Genomic DNA, 20,798 nt, shown 5'->3' with positions numbered 1-20,798 from the left:
TGGGCACAGAGCGGAGAGGCAGTAGAGGCCAGGATATCGCACTCAAGCCGAGAATTGGACGCGTCTGCACTAGAGGGCGCCAAAGAGGCTCCAGCGCCCATTAGTTTACACGGGGAAATTGCTCCAGAGTTCTTAAAAGCAGGCAGCAGCCACTGCCCCAAATTCACCCCACATGTAGGATGGGGGTGCACTTTGCTACCACTTGAATTGCAGCCCTCCAAGCACAGCCCTGCCTGAAAGTGGGGCTGGTGCACAGCCCTCTGCAAAGCACTTCCAGCCGGCTCCCACCTGCAAGGAGTACCTGCCAAGCCATTTCTGCCCAACTTTGCGTATACGCAACAGGGACCCAATGTGTGCAACACCTGTGGGTCCAGCAGAAGTGGGCCAGAAGCAAAAAAAGGTGGCCAGACCCAGGGTGACTGGATGTCATAACCACACAAGACCACCAGGCACCCCAACACGTAGGACATCCAAGAAAAATGTAGGATGAGACAAAATAAAAGCTAAAAACACTCATATATTGATTTCATGTTGGTTAATTAAAACACTATATTACTTATTATTAAATTTGAAACTATATTCTACATAATAATTCTTCCTCATGGGGAAGCTGCTTGAACCATTCACTAAAGAGGCTATACTATATCTCCAAACTAGACGTGATAGGGCAAAATGGATGCCATTTTTGGAATCGGCACCTCAAATATACCCAGGAATTGGTGTAACATTTAAGGAAGCAAAATGTGCGTTGGCCTGTTACAAGAAGGCTGTGTACAGCCTGCTCACAGGGAAAAGGACATTTAAGAGGCTAAAAAAGAGGGAATGTTCTTGAAAAAGAGGGCATCTGGTCACCCTATGCTAAAGAGGAAAACTATGCTTCCCTTCCAATAACCTGCCCACCAGAAGATTTGGGAAGGGGGATAGCTAGGTATACGTTCTGGGAATCTTTGTTTTATATAACAAAGCTCTACCTTTTATCTCTTTCTCAATAAAAATCTTTATTCTTGTTCACCCTGGTGTCTATGTTTAGTCTGTGCCTTTCTATTACCCAGGGTCATTTAAAAGTTATTTTTCAGGACATGAGGCTAAAAAAGAGGGCATGTCCTGGAAAAAGAGGATGCCTGGTCATTCTGCCAGAGCAGGTGGATGAAGCTGTTTCTAGAGGTACTTCCCCTTCCCCCACACAATGCGATCTTGGAGAGACCTGTTTAAATCTCCAGTGTGACTATCTGTGGTCACCTGGAGACTGTTTGTTTATACGGTGGTTCCCAAACTGTGGGTCAGGACCCACTGGTGGGTTGCGATCTGATTTTTGGTGGGTTGCGTAAGGGTGCTGGAGAGATCAGATAACTAAGGGCGCAATCCTAACCCCTTATGTCAGTGCTTTCCAGCACTGACATAAGGGCAATGCAGCTCTGAGATAAGGGAACAAAATTCCCTTACTTTGAGAAGGCCTCCATGAGTGACACCAACTGCAGGATGCAGCACGTCTCATTGGCACAGCTATGCCAGTGCTGGAAAGCACTGAAATAAGGGGTTAGGATTGCACCCTAATTGCCTCAAAACCTGAAGCTATTCAAAAATCAGCTGCTAACTGTCCTGCAAGCAGCCAAGCTCCTGCAGATTGCAAGTATGTGTAAATATAGGGAGATAGATGTTTGAGGGTCTTTCTGGTTATTATTACTTATAAATAAGCATTATTTCTTTCTAGATCTCCTTTTTTTAAAAAAAGTCTGATAAACCTAGGTGGGTCTTGATTGAATGTTGTTTTAAAAAGTGGGTCCTGGAGCTAAAAACTTGGGAATCACTGGTTTAAAAGATTAATACCTTGCCTTTCCTCTGCAGGAGCAGATGCCAAAGGCAGCGTATAATTTTAGACGTTAAACACACAAAAAAGAGTAAAAACAAAAACACAAACACCACAATATAAACAATAAAAACAAAATAAGAGCATACAGGCAGATGACACATCCCACACACACAAACTAAACAGAAATGTTTTGAGCCCTTGTTGAAAAGCCATGAGGAAGTGAGTAGTTATTAGTTCAGTGTTGACTCCTGGGGCCTCCAGGACAGTCCTGGAGGATAGGCAACCATATGTGTGGACGGCCTGCCTGTTGTGGAGGACTAAACTGATTTTTTAAAAAATGATTATATTACAGTACTTTAAAATAACAAAATGACCAACCAATGACCAAGGATCATCACTGCAGGGTTTTCCATGTGAGGCATTCATAGTACCTTCCAGTTAGGGTGGATTTTCATTTGAACTGGTTATTATATGGAAATTATGTATCTCTTAACAATATGCTCATTTTTGCGAATGCATGTAAGCAGTTGGGCTTCTTATGTAGGGTCCAATCCTATCCAACTTTCTAGCACCAATGCAGCTGTGTCCATGGGGCATGCACTGCATCCTGCAGTAGGGGGGATGCAGTCACAGACACCTCCTCAAGATAAGGGAATGTTTGTCTCCTTACCTCAGGGCTGCATTGGTGCTGGAAGGTTGGATAGGATTGGGCCCTAAGTGTCAGGAGAGAGTGAAGAGTGCTAGTAGGAAAGGCTTTGCGGGCATGCAACAGGTTCACAGTCCCCACCCCAGACATAATGAAGTTGTGGACTGAGCTAGGCAAATGAACCATCAGAGGAACCTAGGAGTCGTCCAGAAATTCACAAGATGGCAAGAAGCCCTCCTAGTTCCAATTCAGAGATTGGTTAGAACACAATTCTGCTACATCAGAATCTGTCTGCCCTGTGCGGACAGCACTGGGCGGCTGCTGGGTGCTTTGGCATGGGGCTTGGACTGTGGAGACGTAGAACGCAGTGGGATTTCTTGAGTATAGCAGAGGGAGGCACTAAAGGGTGTTGCTTCTCTGCCTAATGGCTAAAATCAAGGATAGCATCTGTTCTTATCAGCTTAATCTCTGATATACCCTTATGATTTGAGGGTTGTATATTAAGTGGATTTTTGTAAAATGTAAGAGCTTGCTCTGTTTATTCCATGTATCAGCTTGGTAGTGCAGTGACTCCTAGCTTGGTGCACTTCCCATTTCTAGGGGAAAAAAACACTGGTTTAAAAATAGATCAATTTTACTTTATGTTTTCTTCTGTTACTATTTTTAAGATTTCTAAGATGGGATTCAATTTACTCACAGAGCTACTTTCCCACACACAAGTAGCATTTCCAAGTTTGTTTCTGTCAGGACAAGTGGATCAAGCTTACAAGTCTGTGTGCAGTTTTCTGGGCATAATAAAAGTGGTGCAATCAGGAAGCCCATCAGAGAAGCAGCTAAACCCATTCACAGCATTTGGGGCAGTTTTTCCAGTCTGCTAGATTACAGCCTATTTAATTTGCCCCATATATATCATTGAAAACAATGACAACCTGTGCTGAAATACCCATCCATGAGATGAAATGAAGCAGTTGCCTCAGGCAACCATCTGTCTGGCCACCTGCCTCCACTGCGGCTGCTGCTCCTCCTATTCCCTGGCAGAAGAAATGGGAGGAGAACAGTGGGTGGGAGTAGAGGCTGGCATGGCACAGCAGGTAAAGGGGTGGCAGTATCTGAAATACCACCTCAGTGTCAGGAGATCTTGGGCCGGCCCTAACACTAGAACTTATTTCTGAGTAGAAAAGTATATTCCCCTTTTATAGCCAGAACATAAAGAACACTTAGCAGTAACACCCAACCTAAACCAGAAGAATCTGATTAAAATTTCCTTGGTTTCAAAATATAACATTTGTGTAGCACTTTAGAACATTCAGAACACACAAATCCTTACGAGCCTTGTAAAGTAGATCAGTATTGCCTTGATATTGTTAATCAGGGAGCTGGGTTCATGGGAGAGGTGTTACAATTATTTTTTTATTACTGGATAAGCTGTCCAGGATCTAACACAATGATGGCCAAGCTGCCAAAAATAGTCACATTTTGATTTCATCTACACAATGTGTGTTTCTACATTTGGAATTGTGCGATGTGAACTGAACAAGACTGGTTTTTAACCAAAGCACCCGGACTTAGATGAGTCTTCTTCCACTCCTAATTTTATATTTTAATAACTTCATACAATGGACTTCCGCGTAACACTTTTTTTTAAACAATGCACAGCAACAAAACTGCATAAGTTCATGTACACTGCTTTAAAGACAACTACAGATGCCATCTGTACCAGTGTTAATGCTGCTTTTCTTCATGACTTTATTTTCTGCTTTGAGGAATGCAAGTTCAGCTGAACTGTATTGTGCAGGAATGCAGTCATACCATCCATAGAGATGACAAAAGTGTTATTTCAGGAAAAAAATACAAATACTCTGCATTACTTCCCAGATTATGCTTAATACATTTTAAATTGATCAACTTAAATACTTATGTACAAGTAAGAATATTTTAATTCAAGGAGCATAATGCCAACTGGAAGTAGTGAACGTTAGTTTTTAGTACCTTCCATGTACAATACATTGGTTTCATAACACATCTGAGATTAGGTATTTACATGGCTTCACAGTATTCCACATCTCCTGCCAGCGTTCTGTCAAAGTCAACCCAAAATTTGCTTCATCTGGGTTATTTGAAATTACGTATAAAATATTATTTCTGGTATTTGTCCATCTTCTATTGACGTACCATTGTTGTTACCAGGTGAACTAAAAAAGAAAAAGCAGGTTTTGCTTGAAGTGGGAGATTCATGGATAACTTTTTTCAATCCCTTGGTGCCATAGTGAGAGTCAGGACCCTAAAATACAAAATGGGAGAAGTGAGTTGCTTCTTCTTCCTTGCAAATGTGTATGTTCTAAGCGTGACAAAAAAAATTAAGTCACAGAAAATACAAACAGTGGGCCTTTGGTATATGTGGAGGGTCCGTTCTAGGACCCCCTCCTCCCTGTGGATACTGAATTCCGTGCATAATGAAATCTGAGGGGGGGCATGACACTGCAATTACTTACCTAGGGCTGAGCCTGTCCCTCTGCGGGTTGTGTACTACCTCCCACACACAACTGAAAGGCACTTCTGGTTTGCACAGTTTTGTTTGCACCAGAAGTGCCTTCTAGTCACATCTGGGAGGACTTCTGAGTAGCAGCAGCAGCAGCAGCAGCAGCAGCAGCAGCAGCAGCAAGTTTATTGTCATTGTGCTACAGCACAATGAAATTTATGCACCTTTGAGATACAAGCATACATATAGACAACAATTCCAACAATCATATTCTATGCACTCACCCACACATTCTATACAACATGCATCATAATATAAAAACAGCATAACAGACCATAATGCCCAGGAGCATGGTACCATAATGTTACCAGGAGCATGGTAACAACTATATCGCCTTATTCAAAGTAATTATGGCTGTGGGATAAAAAATGTTCAGGAATCGTGTGGTGCTGCTCTAATAGTTCTGTATCGTCCACCCGAAGGCAACAGTTCAAAGAACTTATGAGCTGGATAGAAGGGGTCTCAGAATACTGTGTGACTTCTGCAGACAGCGAAATGCATAGATGTCCTCCAAAGCTGGTAGATGAAGGTTGATGATGTGCTGCGCAATCTTAATAATTATCTGCAGAGCTTTTTTGTCCCCTGCAGAGCAATTTCTGTTCTAGTCACCTCCAGGAGGTCCTTCTGAAGCCCTCTAGCCACAGGTTTGGCATCCACGGATATTCAAATTTGTGGATAAGGAAGGCCCACTCTGTATGCTATTTAACACATGCACACAGAACAATGTAATTGCAGAATTAAAGATTGAAATCCATGCAGAACGAACAACAAGGTTCAGCTTTCTCACTGCTTATATTTATAGTCTTTTACAAATTAAAGAGAGTGCCTTACTTTTAGGGTTGCACAAGCTGTGTAACACACTGTAGGCAGAATCTCTATAGGTTCTTTGAACATAACTCTGAAGGTATTGGCAGTTCCATCACAGCTAAATCCAGTGTCATTCTGTCCTAATGTTTGATTTTTCTCATATTCTATTATCTGTATTAAGACACAAAGCAAAGCAAGAATCCTGTGATTTTTCTTCAAGAAATCGCTTCTCACATATTTTATTAAGTCCAGAAGATGATTGTCATCTCTGGAACTACCCAACTCTTTCAGTTCTTAACTGAAATCTGCAAAATTGTCACAATACACTATATAGAAGAAATGAGAACTTTAATGCACCATCTTACGCTACAAAATGAACACTAATATTTGTTTCTCACCAGTATAAAAGATCTATATTGGCTATCAATTTCTTTTTTGGGAACAATTCAAGTGCTTGTCTTGACCTTTAAAACACTGAACGGCTTGAGACCAGACTACCAAAGAGACAGCCTTTCCCACAGAACCACCATTGCTTAGATGCCTCCCTGCTCCCCCTCCACTCAAGGAAAGGTGGATGATGATCAGTAATAGGGCCTTTTCCATAGCAGCACTGAATGCCCTCCCATAGTAGATGTATGAGGTACACAGATTATGTCATTCAGGCACTATGTTAAGACTTTTTAGCCTCTAACTTCCCAAGACAACAGATTTATGCATTAACTGTTTTAACTATGTGGCTGCTTGCTTTCAGCTGTGGTTTTTTGTTTCCACAACTTCCACAGGGCCAAAAGGAAGCTCCACCTAAATCATGAAACCCTTATTAGATCCTTTCTGGTCAATTGCAACTAATGAAATTTGTACCACACATTGATAAAAAAAGCATCACTCGTTAAAAAAAATGATAGTACCTGTATATTCACTTGATAGTCAGTGGGTCCATGAATAGATCCATACAATCCAAAACCCACTATTGAAATTCTTCTATTGACTGTGAACCTTTAAAAAACAAACACACACACACAAGTCAATGTACTGGAAAGTTGCTATCCACTAAAATTTTAAAAACCCCAATTCTTCTATTCTCAACACTGGAGTTTTATGATGACTAGCATTCCCCAGGAATAAAGCTAGGAGTGTAGAGTTTCTCAATATGCCTGCAAGTATATTTATGGCAATCTATTGTGAAGCAGAGCTATATTTACCTAAGAGAACATCCTCTTCCTTACCAGCCTTGTTGTACATAGAGATCTGCAGAAGAGGTCTCCCTGTTCCAACTCCCCTCTTTTTCTGATTATTAGGAATAAGTGAGACTCTCTCCTCAGCAGCACCCACTCTCTGGAATTCCCTCACCCTGGAAATTTGTCAGATCAGTTCTGTTGCTACCTTCTAAAAACACTGTTCCGTCAAGAGTTTAGAGGGTGAGATAAACTAATGTTTAGGCCATATGGTGTGATAACAATATAGAAAGTTACAAGTACCATCATCTGTATGCTATGGGGTTCATACCTGTCTTAAGGTGCAATTCTAACCAACTTTTCAGCACTGAGGTAAGCGCAGTGCAGCTCTGAGGTAAGGGAACAAACATTCCTGTGACTGCCATCCAACTGAGGGATGCAGTACACGCCCCACTGGCACAGCTATGTCAGTGCTGGAAAGTTGGTTAGGATTTGGGCCTTAGAAGCTCAACAGCAAAGCCCCTTTAATACAGACACAGTTCAACTGTTCCCTCTTCTCTCCACTACAAATAAGTAAATTAGGGATCTGAATGGTGCAACTGCATTCAGAGCATATTGTGCCAAACAGTAAGACTATGTTTCAAACAGCTGTCTACAAGTTGTACAAGAGGGGCACAAGTACGTCTATAAAGGCAGTCAGACAAAGAGTCAAAGAACCATACAATTGTGAGTGTGTCTCTCTCTCAAACAGTAGCTACTCAGAACCTAGGACAATTTTTGAAGCAGAAGTTATTTGAAAAAAAAAAGCTTGGCATAGCCATGGGCAGGAGGAAAGAACAGTGTCCAAAGTCAGATAAAATCCCACTGGTTGCACCTAAAGTAGGTTTTGGGGGCCCAGCCATAATAACATTAATAGGTGCTGACACAGTATTTAGGCCATCAGGGCTACACTCACAAAGTCCTGATTAATTCAATCCCAAACCTATTAGCAAGTATTATACCATGCAACTAGAAGAATATTCCTGATTGAAAGACCAGATCCCCCTTCCCCCATATTCCTCCCTGTTCCTGCATCACATAAGATGCCCCCCTCTCCACTGCTCAATCACAGCACTTTGGGCACCAATATGTGCTCCGTATGCTGCATGAACAGAGGACTTTTGGTTGCTGCAGAACAAGTATCCTTATAGATTCAGTCTTCTCTATTGTATCCAGGATGACAGGGGCAGGGCTTTCTTAGGGTGCAATCCTAACCCCTTATGTCAGTGCTTTCCAGCACTGACTTAAGGACAATGCAGCTCTGAGGTAAGGGAACAAACATTCCCTTACTTTGAGGAGGGCTCAGTGAGTGATACCCAACTGCAGGATGCAGCACACCTCCCACTGCACCACTATGACAGTGCTGGAAAGCACTGACATAAGAGGTTAGGATTGCATCCTTAGTAGCTCAAACCTTCCATACCTGCCACCAAGTCACAACAACTCGAGTTGAGAAAATGTGAAATGTGACCAATACCTGATCCGGTCACTTGTTCCACTGTAGCCCCAGCGACTCTCCACTTGCTGGAATCTATTTATGCTGCATTCTTTTCCTCTAAGGCAGCATCTTGGTCGATCAATATAATCAACTCTAGGTTTAGGGTTGACTGTAAAATGCAGAAAGAGATTTACTACTTCCCGATCTGACAAAATTCCAGACTGAGCAGGACCTGGAAAAAAAAAAAAAGAGGCAATGCCATTGAGTCAAATGTGTTTTATGCCAAGAGACCAACTTGGGAATGGTCTTGAAGTAACTATTGGTTTACAAGCCTACTTACATACGTTTACCCCACTGCTAGACTGTAGTAGCTCAACTGGGATTAGGGGCCCAACTAAAATGGGTCATAAAAGGAAAGAATCTATAGCCTTTAAGGAAGAAATTGACAAGAAAAAAAATGTCAGTAGGATTAAATGGATATAAATCCAAATACTCCAGCAAAAGTGGTTTGCAGATCATGTGGCTATCTATTATGTTAAATGTTAATAGCTCCTTAAGGTTAAACAAATATATACACTGGTTTGAGTGCCCATTTAATGCCCATTCTTGAGGTGGAATTAGGCTGGATTATCCACAGAAGCATTGCTAAACACACTTCACACACAGAAATACATGCAAGTTAGGTTTGAAAACCATATATGCTAGCTTCAAATTTGGCAATTAAATCTTATTACGGATTAATAACTGCTTTTCATCGTGAATGGTCCATAAAGAGTGCATATAGCCGTGTTTACCACTGTTAATAGTAACAGGGTGAAAGGTTATTCTGTCTTAACCAGTTTGTCTTTTACAGCCACAGAACTATGTACACGTATCCGCTGCACAGGTTTTATTTAGTGAGCACTCTTAAATAGGCTGCACTGGATTAGATCTGTAATTTTCTTTTAAATGCTTTTTTCAAGCAGAGTACATTAAATTCAATATGAAACAGCAAGTGCAAAGTTACACATTAGGACATATAAAAGTAAATGCATGCAAAATGAAATGCAAACTGGTTAATTGAGGATATAGACATTAAAATGTACATGAAGTCAATTGATTTTCAGTACTTGCCCAGAGTTTCAAGCTGGGGCATAAACAAGTTCACCTACTGTATTAAAATGACCCAAGCCCATATATAATGCCACTACAGGACTTCTGACGGCATCTCAACAGCTATACATTTAGGAAACTGGGAGGGGGTTTAAATTCCTCAATGCAATTATGCAGTTTGAGAATCCACGTCTACAAGACGATAGGAATCCTTCACTCATTAATGTTGGTTTGAAATCTTTCCCAAACTACATAAACACAATAGTGAACTAGCAACATTCTACAACACAGTGAAGAGGCATAGTTTGCTCAACAATCTTATGCAAGCTCAGTAGAAAACAGATCCTACTGAAAACATTGACTTGCTTCTATGCTGAGCACCAGTCACAGAACTGCTAGACTGCAAGCTCTCTTGAACGCACAGTTTAGACTAACGTGTTACAATTATTCCTAAATTTTTAACTCTGCAAAAGATTATATTGGCAAATGCATACAAACAACTTCCTAGTAAAACATGCATAGGAGTGGAACTTCAACACACACTTTTGCCATCCTGCCCAACTCGGTCTGCATTCTGTCCCTTTCCACAGTAATAGCAAAGTGGGCCATAAACTTACCTGCTGCAAACTCTTCAATTGTCATCAGTGGAAAACGGATTAAAGAGAGAGCTTTGCCAAGCACTTTCTGCTTATTCGCAGATGTGACCAGTAACTGCTGCCTTTGACACTCTGCTTCAGCCCAGCGCACAACAGCTCCAAAGAGTCTACTCTCTCGAATGCTGAGTGTGTCTCTTTCTAATACTGCACATAACGTGTCTGGGGGAAAAAAAGCACCAAGTTATTTGCAAAATTATGGGTGTTTTTAATGCTTAGAGCTTGGGGAAGGGGTACAGTTCAGTAAAAAAGAGCATCTGCTTCGTATGCAGGAGGTTCCCAAGTTCCCTGTTCACTTTCAGGTACAGCAGAGAAAAATTCCTGCCTGAAACACTGGAGAACAGCTGCCAATCAAAGTTGACAACACCAAGCTAGAAGGACCAAGGGTTTGACTCTGCAAGATGCATCTATATCTCTTTAAAACGTTTTTCCTATACCAACACAATTTTATTCAAATTCATGGTGCCATCATTATTTAAGAAAAATGCTAAATTTATTTAAGAGTTCCACAGTACAAGACAAAATGCAAGATATTTATTCAGAATAAATGCACCAACTATTTGAAAAGCACCAATGTTTTATTACTACAAAAAACTAGGTCTAAATACCAAGATAATCTGGACTCACCAAATTAAACTGACACTAATGCTTCAATCTTACACACTCTTACTTTAAAAAAGTCCAAAGGAACACAATGAGAGTTGCTGCCAAGTTAAGCGTTCATAAAATGGAGTTGCAACACCCAATAATCACCAGCAGTCTTTCCTAAAATGGTGACAAAAATCAGGATCAGACTAACCCAGAGCTTCCCAAACTTCAACTTGCGGCTCCCTGGACCTATTGGGTCATTGGCCGCAGCTACCCATTAGGGCTGCAGGTTTTTCATGAGGATTCCACAGCTCCCCGGCTGGTTTCTACCGATCCCTGAGGAGCCATGCTCCACAGTTTGGGAACCACTGGGTTGACCTAATGAATTGAGAGTCTAACTTATCAGATGACTCCTAATGAGGGGAATTTATAGATTTTTTTTTTAAAAAGGATTTCGAATCTACAAATGAGATAAACAAATTATCTTTCCCTCAAAGTTAACTTTCCCTCAAGTCTTGCTTTTTATATGAAAATCCATGGGGTTTGTTTTGTTTTTAGCTTTTTAATCATTGTAAATTGTTTTTAACTGTTTTTCATGTTGTATTTTTAAATTGTTTGTTAGCCACCTTGTGTGCCCGTTGGGCAAAAAGGCGGGGTACAAATTACTAAAATAATAATAATAACATGCAATTTTTAAGGCGCTACTTACCTATATCAATATCTGTGAAACCTTCTGCACTTATGGCATCCATTGTACTTTTGTCGATTGTGTCAAGACAAAGGCTAGCAAGTTGCGGTTCATCAAATAAACGAGCCTACACGAAAACGCACTTTAAATTATGCATAATCAGAACAGCAGTACAAGCTGCTTCTCTGCTAAGAGAAACTTCAAAACATAAAAAAATGAAAACAGGTTTTCATTGAAGCATGTGTCAAAGTGACTTCGTACCTTCCTCTTCCTGCTTCAGCATCAAGATGTTTTGTACACAAAAGGTGCATGCTCACTCACTAATTCCAAATTAGACATGACCAAGCATTTTGTTGGCACTAAACATGGCTGCCCACAGTTCCCCACTTAATTAAACAGAATATGCAAGTATGAAATTGCTTTTTACCAAGTCAGATCCACCATCCACTAGCTTAGTTCTGTCTGCACTTGCTGACAATGACTCTCTAGTGTTTCATACAAGGGTCTTTTCTAGCCCTAGCTGGGGATGTCAGGGACTGAACCTGACAGCTTCTGCATGCAAAGTAAGTGCTCTGCCTGGTAGAGCTCATCTATAGCACCTCCCTAGGATTATGTTAGGCATAACCTTGTTTAGCATCACTACTAAAGAAAACACTTGGCTATGGGTCAAGTGGATGGGTAGAAGGGAGGGAATGCATAATTCAGACTGTTCTTTGACTGTTCTCAAACTTAACTGCAGTTTGGAGCACATCTACTACTGTCCTGGGATCTACAATATGACCCACACATAAAAGTCAAGTTTCACCAAGTCTCACAAAACTTACTCCCAAGTGAACACAGGACTGCACTTTCAGGAAAGTATTTAAGTAAGCACTAGCCTTTAGGACACCACTGAAATTTATAACTCACAATGAGAGAATGTCATGCTAACAGATGATCTGTAGGCTGTTAAAATGTTCACAGTGGAGGTGGAATTCAATCTGTAAAGCTTAAAGACTAATAACAAGGCTCTGTATTCACAAATTGCCCGAAGCAGTATTTGAAAAGCGAAGGAGGAAAATTTTACATTGAATCTTCCAATTAAAAACAAAATGCGCAAATGAGCAGCTGCTGGCTGGTTCACAATACATTTCCCAAGTTTCTCTCTCATATCAGTAGTGATTATGTAGATGATCAGATGCAGCACACACACATAAACACCCCTCAATTCCTCAAGACAACTAAGAGCCCAATCCTATCTAAAATTCCGGTGCTTATGCTGCTGTGCCAAGGGGCGTGGGGTGCAATCCTGCACTGGGGGTCCAGTCATGGAGGCCTTAGGGCTGCACTGTGGTTGCATTGGTGCTGGAAAATTGGACAGGATTGGGCCCTAACCCTCCTGGGACTCCAACACTGATTGATATTTGTTCCCCCTCCGTATGTAAAGCATTTAATAGGTTGAGCTTTCTAACCAAAAAACTTCTGCTGGAGAACAAACAGGACATTGTTTAATTTGAATTCCAAGTGTTCTTGCTGCTGCAGGAAACTGAGAACACAGTACAAGAAAAGTTGTGCTATAACTATATTTCCAGCTAAGATACAACTCAGATCCCTACAACCCCAAATTAACACCACACATAATATTTGTAATTAACTCCTCAAATTACATGTTTGTACTTATGGCATGTTAGACAGCTACCTGAGTAAGAAGCATAAAAGCATTGTCCGCCCGAAGGTGTTTTGTCAGAAATTCTACACAGTGAGCTTCCAGGGCTGGGACGGCATATTTCTTGGCTGTGTAGAGAGTGGTCATAACTGTTTCAGGCCCAATCTGAACTTCATCTGAATACAAAAACCTAGGAATTAAAGATGATATTATTAAAGCAAGGTGCACCGGTCAAGAGGAACTCCATTAACTAAATTAATAACTAAATAATTTACATGCAATACATTGCTGCAAGTAAATTTATTACATGCAATAACAGCCAAGCTCTCTGTGATCTTATGAAATTAGGGTGCTACCTCATGTTCCATACAATTTCAAGTTACTTAACCCAGAGACTCCTTTACCAAGTGGTTAAAGATGCACAAGACAAGGGAAGCTGAAAGCTAGTGCTGCCCACTTGCTTTTTAAATAGATATTAAGTACAATACCCCTATTCCAATACCAGCATCACATCATCTTGCCATGAGGGTACAGGTCTGCTGAGCTACTATATTTCCAGGTCAGCATTTTCACTTTGGGTGGATTTATATTTCAAACACTGTCCTTAAATCTGACATACTTAAATATCTGCTATGAGAGATTCTGCCTAATTTTATGCCCAGCTAGAAATTCTAGTCTTCAATTAATCTAGTTGTCACAATAATACACTAAAAGAAATACTATTTGGGGGGGGGGAATCAAGCTCCTTTTTGAGAAATACCATTTTAAAGGGGCAATTCTAATGACATTTACTAGGGAGTTAAATGCCATTAAACTCGGTGGGGCATATTCCTGAGTAAACATCGTTAGGATTCAGTGTAAGATAAGATTCCAAAATTAACAATTTGCTGGATGTTAAACAGACTGAAAACTGGCTGTGTTAACACAAATCTATACTACTGTAGCAGCTCTGCATAGAAAACAAATATAATCCAAAGCCTCAAACTGCTTTTTGCAACAATATTTTGGGAATGGAAATTTGATGTAGTTTGGATATTAAATATTAAACTGGAAAAGAAAAAAGAGCAGAGCTCAATCCAAGCTCAAGTTAAATGTGAGAGCATGAATTTAAGCAAATGCAACAGGACAAATTCATTTTATGAGAATGTACTTTGACTTAATGACCTTAACAGTTAAACAGCATCCTGTCTAAGTATTCACACACATCCCAATTCAGAAGTCAAATCACTTTAAGATTATCATTATATAAAATGCTTCTATTATACCCAATGAGATTGGCATGCACAATACCTATAGATATCCATTTATACAAACTAGCATTGTAAAATATTTGTATTTCAATCATCCAATTTCCAAAACTCAGAGCAAGATACAGTATTGTACAGTTAAAGCCTGTTAAACCCTCAAGGCAGAAGTCAGAGTTAAACATCCACTTCCTTCATTAGAACAAAAAAAGCCTCCCCCTTTCTATGAAACAAGCAACCCATTTTTTAATCAGCCTCTCTACCTCAATAACATTAAGTCATCCCCATTCTTTATCAGTCCTGAATTTATCCTATCACATCAGAGTCCCTAAGGGGCAATTCTTATTTCTTTACCCATCTACCATGTAACCAGCTCCTTTGCCTCACTTAAATCTTCCCCAAATAGCCATAAAGCTGTCATCCACTGGGCAACCAGCACCTACCATTTCCAAAATGGCTGCAGAGAAGAAAGAAATCTAAGCCAAACACTGTCAGCATACGTTATAGCAATCCAAAGCACATTATTTGGAAGTCAGTCCCACAGTGGGATTTACTGAACTTTACTTCCAGGTAAACATGCATACTGTCACAAGAGCCTAGCGCCTTTGGTTCTGCAGAGCAACTGCTAGTTCCACACTTTCTTCACACAGGAGATAAGTCTGGACCAAACTATTATTAAAAAACAAGCTGGAATATCTGCAAAATGTTCACTAATATCCTCAACTCAAAAGATTGGGGAATGCCCTTCGGTGCAAAACAGAACAAGACAAGCTACATTCCCAGAAGTCTGGTTCCAAGTGCCTTGTTTATCAGCGGTCTGTCACAAGAGAGAACAGAACTCTAAAATGGTGTACTGGTTAACAATGGTACACTCAGGGCATGCCTGAGGCCACTACTATGCTCAGAATTGTATGTTCCACTAGCCTAGCTGCAAATGCTCTTCCTGATTAGGTGTGGCTATAGCCACTCACAGCACAGCACTATAACCATGGGACCCTACTAGTGTTAAGGGTACTCCATATTAACTCTTTTTCAGAATGGTGTTATGTGATACTTACTACTCAGCATTGTAACAGCTAGTACTTCTTTGTATTTCATTGCTACAATGATTTTTTTCTTAAATCCCTTATAGCACAATTTTATCCATGTTTGCTCAGAAGTTACTGTGTTCAGTGTTAAGCATGAGTACAACTTCAGTCTGCAGTTCTTTGGACTACTGCTACAGACACAGGAGAAAAGCAAAAAAACACAGCACAAACACACTTCTAACAAATCTTTACTTTTAACTGGGGGGGTTGCCCATATAGACAGTATTTTGCATACAATTCCATCTATGTATCTGCATGGCACAGGATCATATGCTGTGCCGCACATATTCCTAAAGCCCCTTTGCCTATATTTGCTGTGAAAACACCTCTCCCTTGCTGCAGGGACAACTGTAAGGCAAGCCACCTGCTCCTGTGCACAGCTGCCACTTCCAGTAGCAATGCTGGCACCTTGCAAAGGTGGCACTTGCAAAAGAGAAAAGGGTTGAAAAGCTAGTTTCAATAAGGGTCTCTCTGGGCAGCCCAAAGTCAGCCCCACCATGATGAGTAGGCGTCACTCCCAAAAAAAGCATGCTTCCAGGTTGCGGGCTCAGGCAGGCCACTCTCTTTTCACTCCATGCCTGCAATATAGGTATTTAAAATGCTAGCCTACTTTACAATACTGTTGTAAGGATTATTTATATGAATATCTTGCCATTCTACCACAGCGACACTCAAGACTGCATATACTGTATGGGTTTTCCCAGATAGTCTTCCATGCAGCCATTGCCCTGACTGGCAGCCCAATCCTCTGCATGTCTACTCAGAAGTAATTCAATTAGAGTCAAATGGGGCTTACTCCCAGGAAAGTGTGGATAGGATTGGGCTGTCAATCTCCTTAGCTTCAACAAGGTGCCTAGCCTATATATACTCCCTCAGATCACATCTTAGCTTATTACTGAGATAATACAGGTATTTATGTACCACCTTTATAACATACATGCTTTGTCCCAAAAGCAGGTACGGATGATGAACATTATTACATCTGTTTGGAAAGTTACAGCAAAAGAAACAGTTCTCCAGACAATCAGCTTCCAGCTAATGCAAGAGAACAATTAGGCTGCAATCCTACCCACACTTACCTAGGAGTAAGCCCCACTGACCAAAATGGGGCTTACATCTGAGTATATGTATACAGGATTGGGCTGTTCATCTATGCCAGGGGTGCCCAAACCCCAGCCCTGGGGCCACTTGCGGCCCTCGAGGCCTCTCAATGTGGCCCTCGGGGAACCCCCAGTCTCCAATGAGCCTCTGGCCCTCCGGAGATTTGTTGGAGCCCACACTGGCCCAATGCAACTGCTCTCAGCATGAGGGCGACTGTTTGACCTCTCATGTGAGCTGTGGGATGAGGGCTCCCTCCACTGCTTGCTTTTTCATGTCTGTGATGCAGTAGCACAGGCAAAGAAAAGGCCAGCCTGAGCTACTGCAAGACCTTCATTCATTCATATAAGTTCATCTTTAATATATTCACTTATGTAAATTTATTCAAATTTTAAATGTAAATTAATTCTTTTTATCCCCAGCCCCCAACACAGTGTCAGAGCTGATGTGGCCCTCCTGCCAAAAACTTTGGACACCCCTGATCTATGCCAATGTTCTTCAACCTTAGACCCCAAGGGGCTCACAAAGCCTCAGTTGTGAGGTCAGGACAACTTATGGGAATGAAAGAGGTTGAAGACCACTGAACTAGAGCACCACCAGGTCAAGGGGTTGGAATCTGGTATACACCTTCAGATACCAGGAAATTGTGTCCCAGTTCTGCTCAGTCTGTTAGCAGGAGGTGCTAAAATAGCTTTTACTACTGCCATGCTTCATGGTAACTTTTTCTGCTCTCTTATAAGAATGTTTGGTTATAGTGAACAGTGCTGCGACGGTGTAATGGGGGGGAGAGTAGGCAGTGACAGGGGTGGGGTGGGCGGACAGTGCCCTAGAAGGGGGCCAGGATTGAAGGTGGGATCCCCAGTCCCTTATTTTATTTCTATATTGGGGTTGTGGCACGAATAAGGCACAGAGACCACTAAATAAGGGTCTCTCTGCCCAAAGTCAGTCCTACTGTGGCGAGTGGACTTCATTCCTAGGAAAAGCAAGCTTCTAGGCTGCAGGCTCAAGATACAATGCTATCCATCCTTACTTAGGAGTAAGCCCCATTGAACAAAATGGGACTTGCATCTGAGTAAACATGACTAGGATTGGGCTGTTGGTCATAAAAACACAAGAACAGTCCCGCTGGATCAGGCCAAAGGCTCATCTAGACTAGCCTCCTGTATCTCACAGTGGCCCACCAAATGCCTCAGGGAGCACACAAGACAACAAGAGACCTGCATCCTGGTGCCCTCCCTTGCACCTGGCATTCTGTGGTAGCCTGTTTCTAAAACCAGGAAGTTGCACAAACCTATTATGGCTTGTAACCTGTGAAGGACTTTTCTTCCATAAATCTGTCCAATTAAATCTGTCCAATTTAAAGGCACCTAGGCCAGATGCCATCACCACACCGTGTCAAGGAGTTCCACAGACTAACCACACATTGGATAAATAAATATTTTCTTTTGTCTGTCCTAACTCAAACACTCAGTTTTAGTGGCTGTCCCCTGGTTGTGTGAGAGGGAAAAGAACATCCCTCCATCAATTCTATTCATCCCCTGCACAATTTTGAATGCCTCAAATCATGTCCCCGCTCAGGTGACTCTTTTCTAGACTTCACCTACCCCATCCATCTCCCAAACAAAGGCAATGCTCCACCTGCCAGCCCTTAAGGCTTCCACGGGACCATTCTCTAGCATACTCGGCAAGACACAAGCCGAGTCCTGTGGCATCCTGTGGCAAGAAGTTCCACAAACTAACATGCCGGGCAAAGAACTGCTCTCTTTTGTCTGCCCTCATTCTCCCAACACTCAATGTTAGTGACTGTCCCTGGTTCTGGTGCTGTGTGAAAGAAAATAACATCCCTCCATCCACTCTCTCCATCCCAAGGCATGTAGGCCAGGTGGCAATGGCACATGCTGTGACAAGGAGTTCCACAGACCAATGACATGCTGAGGAAAGGAATGCTTTGACTGTTCTCACTCTCCAGACACTCAAGGGTTATGCTACCCAATCCTCTTTTAGGCCAGGGAGTCATCAACATATCCTGTGGCAAGGAGTTCCACAGACCATTGACACACTGGGCAAAGGAGATGTCAGTCTGTCCTTACCCTCCAGACACTGGAGGGCTAGCCTATGGTACCTAATCCACTTTTGAGGGCATGTGGGCCAGGGGCCATCACCACATCATCCTGTGGCAAAGAGTTCCACAGACCAATGACACTCAGGCTAAAGAAATGCCTTGCCTGTTTTCACTCTCCAGACACTTAAGAGCCAACCAATGCTACGCAATACTCTTTAAAAGGCATGTGAAGCAGACGCCATTCCCACATTGTGTGGCAAAGAGTTCCACAGACCAACGACACGCTGGGTAAAAAAATGCCTTGCCTGTTCTCACTCTCCAGACGTTCAAGGGATAGTCTATACTGCCCAATCCTCTTTTAAAGGCATCTAAGTCACCACATCATCCTGCGGCCAGGAGTTCCACAGACCAATGACGTGCTGGGTAAAGGAATGCTTTGGGGAGCCAGTCTGCGCTACCCAATCCCCTCTAAAAGGCATGAAGACCAGGTGTCATCACCAGATCCTATGGCCAGGAGTTCCTCAGACCACAGACACTCTGGAGAAGGAGAGGCCTGTCTGTCCCGGCCCTGCAAAGTCAGTATGTTGTGCCCAATACCCTTTAAAAGGCACACAGACAGGTGTCATCGCCACATCATCCTGGGACCAGGAGTTCCACAGACCAGTGACAGTCTGGGCAGAGGAGAGGCCAGTCTGTCCTGACTGTGCACATGGAGAGCCAGTCTACGCTCCCCGATCCTCTTTCAAAGGCTTCTAGGCCGGTGGCATCACCACATCATCCTGCGGGAAGGAGTTCCGCAGGTCACAGACACTCAGGGCAGAGGAGAGGCCCGCCTGTCCTGACCCTGCAGACACCGGAGAGCCAGTCAGAGCTGCCCACTCCCCTGCAAAAGGCGCGCAGACGTCCCGCGGCCAGGAGTTCCGCAGACCCCGCACCGGGCCGAGGGAGGCCGCGGCAGACGCGCCCACCTGAGCAGCGCGAGGAAGGCGGCGGGCTCGACGTCGGGCAGCTCGATCTCGGCGGAGGTGGTGGCCATGCCGCCGTTGAACATGGCGTCGAAGACGGCGCTGCCGGCCGCCAGCACGAAGCGGTGCGCGGGGATGCGCTGCTGGCCGGGCCCCGCCGCCCCCATCCCCGCCCCACGCGGCGCCGCCTTGCCCACCACGAAGCGCACGTCGCTCAGCAGCTCGTTGGCGAACAGGAAGGCGAAGCGCTCGCGCAGGGACCGCTTCGTCGCCTGCCAGTTGTAGGCCGGCTCGCGCTGCACCGCCGGGGGGGCCGGCGCCGGGGGGGAGGGGGCCGGGGGCGGGGCCGCCTCCCCGCACGCCGCCGCCGCCGCCGCCTCCGGGCCGCACGCCGCCGCCATCGCCCGGCCCGCTCGGCGCCCCGCGCGCCTGCGCACTCACCGCCCCGCTCGCAGGCCGCGCCCCGCGTGCTTCTGCGCACGCGCAGCCCGCAGGCGCCGCCCAAGCCAGGCGACGAGCTCTATGAAGAGGAAAGGCACCATGACGCCACGCCCCCATGGTCCTTCTGCGCACGCGCAGCCCGCAGGCACCGCCCAGGCCAGGCGACGAGATATATAGAGAAGAAAGGTAGAATGGTGCCTCGCCCCATGGTTCTTCTGCGCATGCGCAGATCACAGGCACCGCCTAGTCAAAGCGACGAGCTATATAGAGAAAGAAAAAATGTAGAGTCATAACACAGGGGGAACTCCAGTGACACTGTAAGTCTATGCATGCTTTTTTAGCAGGAAGAACCATTGTGTGCAGGGGGTCTTACCCGCAGGAAAAGCTTGCTTTCGTTTCTCAGCAAAGGCTGCAATCCTAGCCACGCTTTCCTGGGAGTAAGCCCCATGATTACAATGGGACTTACTTCTGAGTAGTATTGGCAACCTTCAGTCTCGAAAGACTATGGTATCGCGCTCTGAAAGGTGGTTCTGGCACAGTGTCTAGTGTGGCTGAAAAGGCCAATTCGGGAGTGACAATCCCTTCCCCACTGGGAGCAAGTGCAGTCTGTCCCTGGCCTGTCTCCCTGGCTATGGGCCTTCCTTCTTTGCCTCTTAGCCTCAGACTGTTGGCAAAGTGTCTCTTCAAACTGGGAAAGGCCATGCTGCACAGACTGCCCCCAAGCGGGCCGCTCAGAGGCCAGGGTTTCCCACTTGTTGAGGTCCATCCCTAAGGCCTTCA

The 20,798-nt window shown here is 43.6% G+C and overlaps 1 protein-coding gene and 1 non-coding gene across 2 annotated transcripts; one reads left to right on the top strand and one right to left on the bottom strand.

Annotated features, from left to right (window-relative positions):
• The first annotated feature begins 2,864 nt into the window (after window positions 1-2,864).
• LOC136659576 (U2 spliceosomal RNA) lies at window positions 2,865-3,048 on the top strand. The gene has a single exon (XR_010794850.1). It is a non-coding gene; the product is annotated as a U2 spliceosomal RNA (small nuclear RNA).
• A 798-nt stretch (window positions 3,049-3,846) lies between these two features.
• Window positions 3,847-19,978, bottom strand: BTBD1 (BTB domain containing 1). Its single transcript, XM_066635280.1, has 8 exons — window positions 19,581-19,978; window positions 13,154-13,310; window positions 11,497-11,602; window positions 10,164-10,361; window positions 8,494-8,686; window positions 6,711-6,798; window positions 5,827-5,973; window positions 3,847-4,737 (listed from the first exon to the last, which is right to left on the bottom strand). The coding sequence occupies exons 1-8, from the start codon at window positions 19,976-19,978 to the stop codon at window positions 4,579-4,581; spliced, it is 1,446 nt and encodes a 481-aa protein (XP_066491377.1). The 3' UTR covers window positions 3,847-4,578.
• Window positions 19,979-20,798: the final 820 nt, after the last annotated feature.

Source organism: Tiliqua scincoides, chromosome 8 (assembly GCF_035046505.1).
Source record: "Tiliqua scincoides isolate rTilSci1 chromosome 8, rTilSci1.hap2, whole genome shotgun sequence".
NCBI classification, from domain to species: Eukaryota; Metazoa; Chordata; class Lepidosauria; order Squamata; family Scincidae; genus Tiliqua; species Tiliqua scincoides.
Note: the sequence above shows the minus strand (reverse complement) of the source record. Positions and strands in the feature narration are given on the sequence as shown.